The sequence below is a fragment of the Callospermophilus lateralis genome, chromosome 15, assembly GCF_048772815.1.
Source record: "Callospermophilus lateralis isolate mCalLat2 chromosome 15, mCalLat2.hap1, whole genome shotgun sequence".
Classification (NCBI taxonomy): Eukaryota; Metazoa; Chordata; class Mammalia; order Rodentia; family Sciuridae; genus Callospermophilus; species Callospermophilus lateralis.
Window position 1 is genome coordinate 21,945,785 of NC_135319.1, and position 15,034 is coordinate 21,960,818.

At 36.1% G+C, this 15,034-nt stretch overlaps 1 protein-coding gene across 1 annotated transcript in view; it reads right to left on the reverse strand.

The window, feature by feature from the left end:
* Window positions 1-9,988: 9,988 nt before the first annotated feature.
* Ercc6 (ERCC excision repair 6, chromatin remodeling factor) overlaps window positions 9,989-15,034 on the reverse strand; it is a 79,947-nt gene continuing 74,901 nt past the window's right edge. Inside the window, exon 21 of the mRNA XM_076834268.1 lies at window positions 9,989-13,107. Coding sequence (XP_076690383.1) covers window positions 12,685-13,107 — 423 coding nt within the window. The 3' untranslated portion in view covers window positions 9,989-12,684. The remainder of the gene's footprint in view (window positions 13,108-15,034) is intronic.

Here is a 15,034-nt window from a genome sequence, read left to right on the forward strand (position 1 = left end):
ACAGGTGCAGAACCAAGGGCACTGTGGAAAGGATACTTGTCTCTCATTCAGTTGGCCACCACTAGACAAAATACCATGAGGGAGAAGAGGCACTGCTGGCCCAACACTGAGAGACTGAGGTGCGCTATCAGCCTGTCACCACTGAACTCTTCTTGGAGCAGTCCCTGATCTCTTATAAGTTTCCCCAATAAAACCAAAGATCTCCTAGGCTGTCTCTGGGCACTTTCTCTGACCTGTCTGCAACCTGCCCTGCTTTCCTGGCACAGCTGGACTGTGAATAAGACAGACATGAACAGAAAAATTGATCCCAGACTGATAATACTCATGGGACACAGTAAATAAATAAATAAAACACTGGTTAGACAAGGCTTATAGCCACAGATAAGTCCCCCCTGGAGATGACTTACACCCAACACTGCAAACACACAAGAAAGCAATTACCATGAGTGAGGGCAAGAGACACGACAGAGAGCAGATTGCTGGCCCAGAACTTCAGCCAGTACAATAATCTGATTCAGATTATATAACAATGTTGCTTAAGATTAAATAAAAATTCACACAAAATAAAAATTCAATTAAAAAAAAAACAGAAAAAGCATTGAGACAAAATTGGGAAGCCTCACAGGGAGAGAAAAGAAGCTTTAGAAATAAATTATAGTTAGGAAATTGAAGATTCAATGAGTAACTTAGGTTAGCAAGAAGTAGTTCCAGAAGGAGGAGAGACAATATTAAAAAAAGATAATGCCTGTACTTTTCTAGAAGTGTTGAAAGATATGAACCCTTAAATTCAGGAAGCATGAATGTCATAGAGGATAAAAATAAATCTGCACAAAGCAGAATGAAAATGCAAAACACCAAAGACAAAGAGATGTTATCCACAACACCAACTTTGAAGACTTAGACAAAATAGACAAGTTTCTGGGAAAATGCAACTTACAAAAATTGCCTGAAAACAATACTGAATGCCTGAAAATATTTTTGAAGTGTACAATCAGGTGCCCTTTAGTCCAATTAAAAATGTTGTACAATCACCATGTCTGTCTAAATATTTATCCCAAACGTTTTCATCACAACAAAAAAGAACCCCAAACGCAGGAAGAATTGCCCACCTAATCCCCTGGCAAACACCAATCTGCTTTCTGTTTACAGAATTACTGTACTGGACATTCCATGTAAATGGAATCATACAATATGTCATCTTTCGTCTGGCTTCTGCCACCTAGTGTGTTTTCAACCTTCATCCATGTTGTAGAATGTGTCAACACTTCATCAACACTTCATTCCTTTTGGTGGCTTAGTAAAATCTCCACTGTATAAATACATTAAATTTTTTTAGTCCATTCCTTTATTGATGAACTCTTTTTTTCCACATTTGGGCTATTATGAATAGTGTTTCTGTGAATATTTATATAAAAGTATTTCTGAATACCAGTTTTCAGTTGTTTGGGGAACATTTCACTGAGTGAAACTGCTGGGTCATATGGTCATTCTGTTTAATTTTTTAAGAATCATCAAACTGATTTTTTCCATATCCTCACCCACAATCATTATGTTTTGATTTTTTAAAAATTTTACTACAACCATCCTAAGGAATATCAAATGGTATCTCACTGTGCTCTTGATTTGCATTTCCCTAAAGACTAATGATGTCAAGTATCTTTCATGTGCTTGGTGGCCATTATATATATGGGAAATTAATCAGATTCCTTTTTTCCAGGGGCAATTTACCACTAAGCTACATCCTTAGCCCTTTTTATTTTTAGACAGGGTCTCATTGAGTTGCTTAGGGTCTGCTAAATTGCTAAGGCTGGCCTGGAACTTAAAATTCTCCCATCTCAGTCTCTCCAACCACTGGGATTATAGGCATGAGTCACCCGACTCACCCAGATTCTTTACCCATTATTTTATATTTGATTGTTTATCTTTTGCTGTTGAGCTCCCAATTTCTCTTGCACCCAATGTTAATTATATATTAATAACCATATTGAGATACAATTCACATACCATCTAACTCAACTATTTAAAAAATACAATTCAATAGTTATTAGTGTATTCAAAGATATATGCAACTATCCCCACGTCAATTTGACATATTTTCATCCCCTAAAAACAAAATAAAAACCCCTCAACCTTCTACTTAGTCCTTCTACCCTCCCCATCTCACTCACCACTCCTTTCTAAGCAACAATTAACCTTTTTTCTGTCCCAGTAGATTTCCCTATACTGGACCTTCATATGAGTGAAGTCATATGTTGTGTTAGAGAGTCTTTGATGATTGAATTTATTCACTTAATTTTTTTTTTTTAAAGAGAGAGAGGTAGAGACAGGGAGAGAGAGAGAATTTCAATATTTATTTTTTAGTTTTCGGCGGACACAACATCTTTGTTTGTATGTGGTGCTGAGGATCGAACCCGGGCCGCACGCATGCCAGGCGAGCGCGCTACCGCTTGAGCCACATCCCCAGCCCCACTTAATTTTTTTTACTTCATCGATGCTGTATTATATAAAGTCCCTCACTGCTTGTTGGAGCTAAATAGTATTCCTTTATATGAATGTACCACTTTTTTATCCATCTCACCTATGAATAAGACATTACAGTTGGACATTACAGTGGATATTACAGTTGTTTCCACCTTTTGGCTATTATGAACAATGCTGCTGTAGACATTCATGTACAAGATTTTGAGTAAACATATGTTTCAATTTCACTTGTGAATAGAACTAGAGGAGGCATTTCTAGATCAAAGGGCAACTCAGTGTTGAGTCATTTGAGAAATTTAAAGTGGTTGCGTCATTTTCCATTCCTGTCAACAGTACATGTAGGTTGCATTTTTTCTATATCCTTGCCAACACTTGTAACTATCTGACTTTTAATTTTAGTTATCCTGATGGACATGAAATGGTATCTCGTTATGATTTCAATCTGTATCTTCTCAAATGCTTATTGGCCATTATTATACATTTTTGGGGGGAGTGTCTATTCAGAGCCTTTTCCATTTTTTAAAAAGGTACTGCTAATCTTTTAATGATTGAGTTACAAGAGTTTAAAAAAAATGTATTCTAGATATAGGTCTCTTCTGGACAAGTGATTTGCAAGTTTTTTTTTTCCCAGTTCTGTGGGTGATCTTTTCATATTCTCGATGGTATGCTTTGAAGCACATAAATTTCACATTTTGATAAAGTTCAATTTACCTATTTTTAAAATTTTTATTGCTTAGGTTTTGGTGTTATATCTAAGAAGGCTTTGATAAATCCAAGGTCATAAAGATTTACTCCTTTGTTTTTTCCTATTTACTCTCATGTTTTCTATAGTTTTGCTCTTACATAGAGGTCTTTGATCTGTTTTAGCTTTTTTGTTTGTTTGTTTGTTTGTTTCTCCTGTATTGGGGATTGAACCCAGGGATAAACTACCACTTAGCTACACCCCCAAGACTTCCAGCCCTTTTAAATTTTGTTGTTGTTAATTTTGGGAAAAGTCTCACTAAATTATCCATACTGGCCTCAAACTTGCGATCATCCTGCCTCAGACTTCTAAGGTGCTGGATTACAGGTCTGTCCCACCACTTGTGTCTTGAGTTCACCTTTTTATATGATGCAAGATAAAGGTCTGATGTTATTCTTTTGCATGTGACTATCCAGTTATCCCAGCGTCATTTGTTGAAAAGATTATTTTATACTCCATTGACTGAACTTGGCACCTTTACTGAAAATCAGCTGACCATAGATATATGGGTCTATATCTGGACTCTCAACTTTTTACATTGATCTACATATTTATCCTTGTGCCAGTACCACAGTTAATTACTATTATCTTGTAGTAATTTGAAATCAGAAAATGTGAGTCTTTCTATTGTCAAAATTCATTAAACAAGAAGCAAAGAGCGGGGGGGAGGGAAGGGTGGAGGATTTATTTTAAAAGAAAACAGTTTGTGGGGCTGGGGTTGTGGCTCAGGGGTAGAGCGCTCGCCTAGTTCGTGGGAGGCCCTGGGTTCGATCCTCAGCACCGCATATAAATAAATAAAGGCATTGGGTCCAACTACAACAACTAAAAATAAAATAAAATATTAAAAAATTAAGAAAGGCATGGAACCTTTAAATAATAATAAAAGAAAGAAAGAAAGAGAGAGAGAGAGACAGAAAGAAAGAAAGAAAGAAAGAAAGAAAGAAAGAAAGAAAGAAAGAAAGAAAGAAAGAAAGAAAGAAAGAAAGAAAACAGTTTGTGCTGGGCATGGTGGCACATGCCTGTAATCCTAGTGGCTCAGGAGGCTGAGAGGAAAATTTGCAAGTTCAAAGCCAGCCTCAGCAACTTAGCAAGCCCTAAGCAACCTGGCAAGACCCTGAGACCCTGTCTTCAAATAAAAATATTAAAAAGGGTTGGGGACATGGGTCAGTGGTTAAGCACCCTTGGGTTCAATCCCTGGTACCAATAAAATAAAATAAAGAAGACAGTTTGCAAGCCAGAGATGGAGCCTTGCATACAAAATGAAAGTGGATCTGAAGAAATGAAGAGTGGGACTGGCTTAAATAGAGAAACCTGGCTCCCGGGTTCCCACTCCAGTCCACACATGTAAATGAAAGTGTGTGGGAAGTACTCAGTCCTGAGTGGTTGACTGCAGATCAAAGCTTATTGGCCAGATCTGGGTAGCAAAATGAAGATTTGGGGATCTGTTTATCTTGCTAGTTGAAAACAGGAACATGCCTGGGAAAGGACAGCAGTTAGTCCACAGTTCTTCCAGGAGTACAGGGCACATTTGTGACACCCGCCCCCCATCAGCAAATGGTTACCAAGTTCTTCTCTAAATTAGTGTACTTAGCTATCAGGCTGTTAGTTTTGGGATCCTTCTTGAAGATTGGGCTACTCTTAATGTTCACTTTACTTTTTTACCCCCTAGGATAGTATTGGCTATTTGGGGTCCCTTGTAATTCCATATTTTAGCATTAGCTTGTCAATTTCTTCAAAAAAAGTCAGCTGGGATTCTAATGGGGATTCTATAAATCAGTTTGGGGAGTATTGCAATTTTAGTGTTAAGTCTTCTGACACATGAACATGGAATGTTTTTCCATGTATTTAAACCTTCTTTAATTACCTTCAACAGTGTTTTGTAATTTTCAGAGTGTAAGTTCTGAACTTTTGATTAAATTTGTTTCTTAAAATCTTATTATTTTCAATGTTGTTGTGAATTATATTACTTTCTTAATCTTATTTTTTGATTATTCATTGCAAATATATAGAAGTAAACTGATTTTCAAAATATTGATCTTGTACCCTCCAATCTTGCTGAATTTGTTTTGTTCTAATAGCTTCTTAATGTATTCCTTAAGATTTTCTGTATACATGATCATGTCATCTGTGAATAGAGATGGTTTTACCTTTTCCTTTCTAACCTGGATTCCTCTTCTTTCTTTTTCTTGTCTAATTGCAATGGGTCAATGTTGAAGAGAAATGATAAAAGTGGCCAACTTTGTCTTATTCATGATCTTAGGAGAGAAGCATTCAGTATTTTTCCATTAAGAATTAAGTTAGCTGTCGGTTTTTCATAGATACCCTTTATTAAGTAAGTTATCATCCATTTCTAGCTTTTTGACCATTTTTGTAAAAAAAATGTCAGATTTACTCAAATGCTTTTTCTGTATCTATAGAGATAATTGTGTGACTTTTTTTCTATTGCTATGATATATTATATTAGTTGATTTTCAGATGTTAAATCAACCTTATATCCCTGGGACAAATATCACTTGATAGTGGTGTACAATTCTTTTTTCTGAGTTGCTAGATTTGGTTCATTAGTATTTTATTGAGGATTTTACCATCCATATTCATAAGCTATATTGGTTTGTAGTTTTATTTCTTTGTGACATCTTTGAATGGTTTTAGCATCTCAATACTGACTTCATAAAATAAGGTGGGAATACCCCCTCCCCTTCTATTTCTTTTTGAATAATCCATGTTAAGTCTTTGATTGCTCTGTAGAATTCAGCAGTGAAGCCACCTGTGGACAATTCTTTGTGGACAGTTTTTCAATACCTGATTTAACCTTTTCCTTGTTATAGGTCTATTCAGATTGCCTATTTCAGCTTGAGTCAGTTTCAGTTGTTCATGTCATTTTAAGAATTTGTCCATAAGTTATCTTTTTTTTGTCATAAAACTGAAGTATTCTTTTATAATTGCTTTTATTCCTGTAAGCTTGGCAGTAATCTCTTCCACAACTGATCCTAGTAATTTGAGTTCTCTTTCTTTTTCTTGGTCAAACTAGCTAAAGATTTGTCAATTTTGTTGATCTTTTCAAAGAAGCAGTTTTTGTAACTTTGATTTTTATTGTTTTTCTATCTTTATTTCATTAATTTCCATTCCACTCCTTATTATTTCTTTCTGCTTGCTTTAGGTTTAGTTTGCTGTACTTTTCCTAGTGACTTAAATGGAAGGTAAGGCTTTTGATTTTAAGCCTTGTTTCCTTTATATTGTAGGCAATTTCATCTATGAATTTCTTAAGGGATGTGTCTTTGTTTTCATTTGTCTCAAAGTATATTCTAATTTTCTTTGGGTTTTCTTCTTTACTCATTGGTTATTTTTTTCTCTCAAATTTATAAGCTTCTTAAATTTTGCCATTTTGATTTCTAATTTCATGATTGTGAACACTGAATATACTTTGTATTGTTTCTATTCTTTAAATTTATTGAAGTTTTATGGGTTAGCATATGGTCTATGTTGAATAAAGTTTCTTGTGAATTTGATAAGACAAACTGTGGTTGTTGGATGAAATGTTCTATAGATATCTGTTAGGTGTAGTTGGTTTGCAGTGTCAAGACTTCTATTTCCCTGTTATCCTTCTGTCTAATTTTCTATCCATTACTGGATAGAATTATTGGAAATTGGGTATTTTAAATCTCCAACTATTAGTGTTATTGATTTCTCTCTTCATTTCTATTAGTTTTTGCTTCATGTGTTTTGGTGCTGGTTATTAGGTGCATATAATTGTTATATCTTCCTGATGGATTGACCCTTTTAGCATTCTCTCTGTCTCTGGTAACATTTTGTTTGAAAGTTGATTTTGTCTGATAAGCAAGCACTCTACCGAGCTATATTCCCAACCCAAATTTGAGTATTTCTTGTTTAAAAGACCCATTAGCAACAATTTTTATTTATTTTTGTTTATCTGAGAAAAACTTTAATTCTTGTAGGTTTTTTCTTATTATTTAATTAATTTATTTATTTTTTGCAGTGCTGGGGTTCAAACCCAGGGCCTTGCACATGCTAGACAAATGCTTTATCATTGATTTATACCCCTGAGCCCTCATTCTTGATAGGATTCTTTGTTGACTTTTTCTTTTATCCCCTCTCTAGAGCACTTTGAATGACATCCCTGCCTCTGGCCTCCATTTTTTTCTACCCTCTGAGAGGTCAGCTCCCAATCTTACTGAAGTTGCCTTTCCACTTTCTGTTTACTGCTCAAATTTTTCTGTTTGAGTTCAGCAATTTTACTATGATATGTCTGTGGGTCCCTTTGCATTTACTATGCTTCAAGGTCACTGATCTTCCTGGATGTTTTTCAGTAAATTCAGGGAGTTTACAGTCATTATTTATTTTTTCTTCTTTCCCTCTTGTTCTTGAAAATCCATTACATATACATTTAACTGTGTCTTAATAGTGTACTTGGTGACGTCTCACATTTCTCTAAGGCTATGTTCATTTTTCTGCTTTTTTCCTGTTCTTCGGATAGCATAATCTGTCAATCTTCAAGGTGATAGAATATTTCTCCTACTAATTCAAATCTACTCTTGACTTCTCTACTGCATTTTTAATGGTAGTTTTAAACTCCATTAATTTAGCTCCTACAACTTGGAACTAGGGGAGTTGGAGAAATGCCGACAGCCTACCCCTCCCAATGAGGTATTTTATCCCTTGACTGGGAGCTGAGAGGGAGCTCCATTTTCTTGAAATACATACCTGGAGCTTCTAGGTGAGGGAAATGTTATATCTCAAACATCATAGACTCACTGTTCTTACCAAGGTTTAGTAGGTTTTCTTGAACAAGTATTACTTCATTCACATATAATTTTAGGACAATTTCCAAAAACATCATATATGTTTTTACTAATTTCACTGATTATGTTTGATTCATGGGTCTACAGGGCCCATCACACTGACATTTTGGAAATGGAAGTCTAAGGGATGTTTTGAAGTTGGAAAATTTATCTGTGTACTTCACCACACTAAGAGTGACATTAAAGATGAAGATCTACACAATTTTATCAATTTAACAGAATAAACAACCCAGAAACTTTCCCATTAATTATATGGAAGTGGTATATAATGTAAAGATGATTTTATATATTAGGAGGAAAAGGATGAACTTTTAGGAAACCAGGTTAGGGAACAGCTTCTTAAATAAGGAGACAAAACATGGGAAGACTAAATTCACTATATTTAAAATTTTAAAACTCCTGAATAATAAACCTCAAAAAGTAGATCTATGGATATTTTAATCTCCTTATGTAAAAGTAAAAAAGAAAAGATCTCCAACCCCAAACTCTATAAAATACCTAGTGGTAAGCCTAATATGAACTATAAAAGATTTTGAACAGTTAATAAAATTTTATCCAAGAATATAAGGACTTAAAATGAGGCCCATCATGAAACTAATGGGGAAAATTATATTACTTATGAAAAAGTCTATTATCCTTAAACTAATAAAGTAATACAATCCCAATCAAAAGAATAACACAATTTTAGTGGAACTTAATAAGCTGATTGTACAATTAATTTGGAACTGAAAATGCACAAGACACCAAAGAGAGTAAAAAACGAAGTGGGACTTGTCCACAAGCGTCAAAATATGGCGCAAAACCAAATGACAGTGTGAAGAGTGTGGTAAAATAGACATCTAGATACATTTCTAGAAGTAAATGACATAATATATGATGAGTTAAAACTTGGGATTTTAACTGGGCAGAAAAAATAATAGACTATTCATTAATAGCTGTGAAAACTGCCTTTTATTTCTGTGTGGAACAACCCTAGAAAATTTAATAACTCATAAAAACCGAGGCAAATATGACATGAACAGGCATGATACAGCAGAGATCTACAAATAATCAATAAACATAGAAATGTTTGGTTTTATGGTAATCAGGAATATTCAAATTAAACCAAGGTTATTTTCAACCACAAGATTTTCACAAAAACCTACTGAGCCTGCAACTATCTACCTCCTGCTGCCATGGGTGTGGAGAAACAGGTTCTTTCAATGTATTGTGAATTGGAGGAAATAAATTCACTTACATTCATTGCAGAATATTAAAATGGGGGCTGGGGTTGTGGCTCAGTGGTAGAGTGCTTGCCTGGAAGGTGTGAGGTACTGGGTTCAATTCTCAGCACCACATATAAATAAATAAATGTCCATTCACAACTAAAAAACTTTTTATACTGTATTATTTTTAACCTAGCAATTCCATGAAAGTATAGCAGTAAGAATGAAAAGATGTCTGTATATAATGTTAATTTTGGATGAAATAAGGATGATATAATTCCATTAATGTAAATTACATGTAATAAACAAATTAGCTCCTATAATAGGAACTCCAAAATACAATGGTTTAAATAAGTCAGTAGTTTATTTTACTCTTAAGTAACAGAGCAAAGAGCACAGTTCAATACTGGCAGATCAACTTCTCCATCCTCAACACATAACCTCTTTGGAGATGCCAGGGCATGCCAAAGCTCCCATGGGCATTCCCACCAGCAAGAAGGGAATGTCAAGGAGAGTATACACTCCAATTCCTTACTGAAGACCCTATCTGGAAGTTTTACATCCCACAGCCCCAAACTTCAATATGTGGCCATACTCAACTATCACAGAGGTTGAGAAGTATAGTCATTAGCTGAACAACCATGTGTCCAAGTAAAGTTCAGGAATTTTATTAAAAGAAGAAGGGGGAAATACACACATTATGGCAATAAATTTTTGCCACTTGTTTCATAAATGTGTGGAAAACAGCCTGGAAGAACACACACACATATCTGTATAGGAACTATATATATTCCAAATATAGAATTTAGCTCTGGAACAGGAGCAAGATTGGTGCATGGGTGGGAAGATAGATAGCATGCGTATTGCTTGAAATTTTTTAACAGTGACAGTACATTCACATAGTAACTAAGGAATTTTAAAAACTTGACAAAAATTTCAAGTCCTTTATTTGTATTAATATAATACAGTCAATACATTAAATCTATTCACATTGTACAAAGAACTTAATGTTCCAAAAATTAACTTTCATCTAAATGAATAAGTTACTCTATATTGTTAAAACCTTTCCATTTAGAGCACTGTTCTTCAATGCCCTTCACCCTGGAGGCATAAAGACCATGTTTACAGATCACAGGTACACAACCTACCCAAGACCATGGCTTGTCAGCAGCAGAACCCGAAAGAGGACTATCTTGCACTTATTGCATCATACTTTTATTTCTTGCTCAAAGAGAAGGCTACAACTTCTCTAGCTCAATATAATTTAGATTCAGACTCTATAAGGATGATGTCCAAATGTTCCTCACTAGTGAACCAGATCAGTATTTTACCCTGAGAACAAGCCTGGAGGGGGAGATAAAATTTTCTTATATGCAAATAATTACAAAAATAAAAATGTACCCCATAAACAGTCACACGTTTTGATTCTCTTTAGGATTTATTGAGTGGTTTAGAAATCCCTTCTAAGGCTTCTAGATAATAATGGCAAAATGAAGAAAATATATATGAATATATATGAATCAAACTAAAAGCAAACAAAATGAATAAGCCAGAATCCAAGAAAAGAAGCAGAAAATCCTGATAGGAATATAACTCTGCTAAGGGAAGGGAACCCTGGCCTAAGCTATCTAAAGAAAGAACAGCAAATCTCAAACCAGGGTTCCCCAACCAAAGCCACATGCATCCTGGCAGGGGCACCACCTGCACAGAACCCTCCCCTCTGGGTTGCAGGGAAAAGCAAGTATCAGGTCTAGACACAGCTGTTCACTTAAGCATGAGTTTAAGATTTAAGACTACCGCATGGGAGGGAGGCAAGCAAAATACAAAGAAATGACAAAGAAAAAAATAGCAAGTTGCAGAAAACACATCCAAGCAACAAACTGCACTGTGATGGCTTAGAAGAAATTTAAGGAATGCAATGAACTTGAGAAAACAAGACTTGAAAGATTTAAAAAAAAAAACAAACAAACTATGAGAAGTAAACAAGAAAAGCAAAGCTAAGAAAATAAACTGAGGATTAAGGTTATACGATCACAGAACCATAAATATAACAGACTCTAACAGTCTCTAAAACACAATTAGCTGAAAACCAAACCATTAAAACAGGAGAGTATCACAGTGAATGCCAGCACAAGAGGTGAATGCCACTAGAAAGAAGATGACTTAGACAACGGTGGTCACATCTACAACAATCAGTGCCCTCAGCAAACCAAGCTCAACAAATGAAACAACAGATCTTCAGACACCAGCCAGCAAGAGAACAAAGAGAACACTGCACGGTGGTCACCTCATGGTGAGGAAGGGATGCCTGGCCGTGGTCCTGTACAGTGTAGTACAGTGTAGTACTCATGTGTTCTTTCATGCATGTACTTTTGGTTTTTCTTGGATATTCCTTTTTTTTTTTTTTTATGATAACACATTTTATTTTCCTAAAACCAATAGTGAAATAGGGAGGAAAATGTATGTTTTGCTTAAAGCCAGAGTAAAATGAGTACACTAAAACTTTTGACAAATATTTGCTTTATTATTTATTACCAGGCTTTCATGCTTTACTAATAAAAACACTCTCCGACTAGAGATGCCGCTCAGAGGTACAGTGCATGCTTAGCATGTATGAGGCTCTGGATTAAATCCCCAGCTTCCAAAAAAGGGGGAAAAAACCTGCAAATTTAATTATATTTTTTAAAGGAGGATTGTTTAAAGGCAATTAATATGATGTAAATTTGAAATATTATCTTTTCCTGTATGGCAGATGATAAATTTAAACATTTAAAAATTATGCATCAAAATACTGTTATCAGATATTGATAAACTAATTTACTGAATAGGCTGACTAAACGCAAGACATGTTTTTAGCACCAATAAAAAGAATTGAGACTTCTATTCTACAACTTCTTTTTCTTCTTTTTTTGAGTACTGGGAATCCAACCCAGGGAGTTTTACTACTGAGCAACATCTCCAACCCTTCTTACTTTTTACTTTAAAGTAAAAAGGGTCTCGCTAAGTTGCTGATGGTGGCCTTCAACCTGAGATTCTCTTGTCTCAGCCTCCTGAGTCATTGGGATTATAGGAGTGCACCACAGCAAGCAGCTCTATTCTGTAAACTTCTAAATGAATAGTTATATATGGTCCCTGACACCATCTTTTGGGTAAAGAACAAATGTGCTCCAAGAAGCAACTGTTAAGTCCCTGATTTTAGAACACAATTCATAATGGAAAAAAACAATTCATCCAAGTATTTTTCTTCTAATAGCATTATTAAAACTTTTCAGTTTTGGAGAAGAGTTTTTGTCTTTAAAGTTTTAGTTATGAGGTAGATTCCATTTTAAAGTAAACATAGGGACAGTCAACTTTCCTTGACAAACATATGATTATTAAGCACAAGTTGGTAATCACACACTTCCAGTAGAAGACATGACTGAAAATTTAGTGTTGTTTAGCAGTACTCTGGCTTGAGTTTCCAAATTCCTTCACCTCGAGGAGTTCTATGAAAAGTGCACAGATTTCTCAATAGTTCCCGAAAGACACAAGACTGTGACGCTGATAGCTTGGACTCAAATTCCTGCAGAATCTCCTGAGTGCTGGCCTGGCCGTCAATGTGGGCCTGAAAAGCAATGAAGTTCCTCATTTCCACCAGCAGGTCATCATGTTCTGTGGTGAGCGCCTGAGGGGCAGAAGCCTCTGGCAGGTGTCCACTTTCACTCTCTAACCGCTCTGGGAGAATTAGGTGATTTCTCGCTCTCATTCTGGCCAAGAGTGAGGAGGAAGCAAGAGCCCCAGAAGACGACTCTGAATCTTCTGCTTTTCCACTGAAGTGATCAGGGCCATGATCTTTTCCCTCCTTTTTCATGACACCATCCTGCAGGAAAAAGAGCACTACATTGATAGGTGGAATTCTAGATTATGTCCCTAATTCGTTCCCCAAAGGCTGTGAGGGGTTGAAAAATAATTCAGGTGCCAGGTGGTGAGGTAATGGTGGAAAGAAAGAAAAACTCCACATAACACCAAAGGAAAGGAAGTAAGCCAGACATTTGAGTCCATACACAGTTAAAGAATATTTCCTAAAACTAGAACAGCAAATTGGCGCAACCATTATGGAAAGCAGTATGGAGATTCCTCAGAAAACTTGGAATGGAATCGCTATTTGACCCAGCTATCCCTCTCCTCGGTGTATACCCAAAGGACTTAAAATCAACATTCTATAGTGATGCAGCCACATCAATGTTTATAGCAGCTCAATTCACAATAGCTAAACAACAGAACCAACCTAGGTGTCCTTCAACATAGGAATGGATAAAGAAAATGTCAAATATATACACAATGGAATATTACTCAGCCTTAAAGAAGAATGAAATTATAGCATTTGCCAGTAAATGGATGGAGCTGGAGAATATCATGCAAAGCCAAAAAATCGAATCCCCAAAAACCAAAGGCTGAATGAATCTCTGACATACAGATGCCAATTCACAATACAGGGCAGGGTTAGGGAAGAATAGTTACTTTAGATAGAGGGGAGTGTAGGGAGGGGAGAGGGTATAGCGTAGGAAGGATAATAGAACGAATCAGGCATTATTACCCTATGTACATATATGACTGACTACACGACTGGTGTAATTCTACATCATGTACAACCAGAAGAATGAGAAATTATACTCCATTTATGTATGATGTGTCAAAGTGCATTCTGTTATGCATAACTAATTAGAATAAAATACATATGTACATATATATTATGTGTGCGCGCGCGCGCGTGTGTATGTGTGTATATAAATAAATAAAAAGGGAGAAACAGTACGCCACTCCATGGATTACCACTCTGCATACAAGAGCAGAGGGAGGCAGGGTGGAAGGGCTGTCCTTCAGGCACTGCTCCTAGGAGGCTTCCTGGAGACACTTTCTGTGGTTAGGAGTTATTCTGTTCTTATTTTCTCATGCACCCTGACTGAAACTCAGTGAGATAAGCAGCAATATCACACTTTTTCTTCACTTTTAAGCCTTCTCACTCTTTCCTACAGAGATAGGAACTAGGGAATAAAGGGAAAAGAAAAGTCCATATACCACTGAAATGCAGAAAGAAACCATGAATAATTGCAAACTCCGGGTTGGCAAGCCCCTAAATCCATGCCCTTGTAACATAAAGGCAATGTGCAAGTGCAGGGAAAACTGGTACAAATTGTGTAGCTCCAACCTGGATCCACCTCTAATCCAGTACCTAGCACCAGCCCTCTATGAATATTAACATCCCACACCAAGGGATTGCCGTCTCTCCCTCTAAAGATTTCCTGCATTTTCTCTTGAATGTGTATTCCTTGCTTTATCCCAAAGGCATCTCTTTTGAGAGTGCCCCATTCTTCCTTGAATTTCTACCTACTTTCTTAAATAAACCTTTGTGCCTTTGGTGTGTATTGCAAATTCTTTTCTATCACATATGCCAAGAACCCTGGTGGTCCTGAGTCAAGTTCTCTTTGGGAACTCCTTGGATTCTTTGGAGACATGTCTTCTCCCGTGATACTATGTTATAACTCATGTGAATTTCCCTAAAACAATAAAAACTAACTTGGAAGGGGCCTCAAACTACTATTCAAAAGCACAAAATCGACAGTCAGAAAGGTTCTCTATTCCTAAATGTGTTTATACTAACCTAAAATTGGAATCTGAACCTGGGAATTTTTAAGTTTTCTCATTAACGCAGAAAGACAAAGAATGCTGAATGGTGCAGTTTGACCCAGTTTTCCTCTTACTGAAGTGCTTAGGGCATATGGTGTGCTCCAGAACAGGGAGTGATA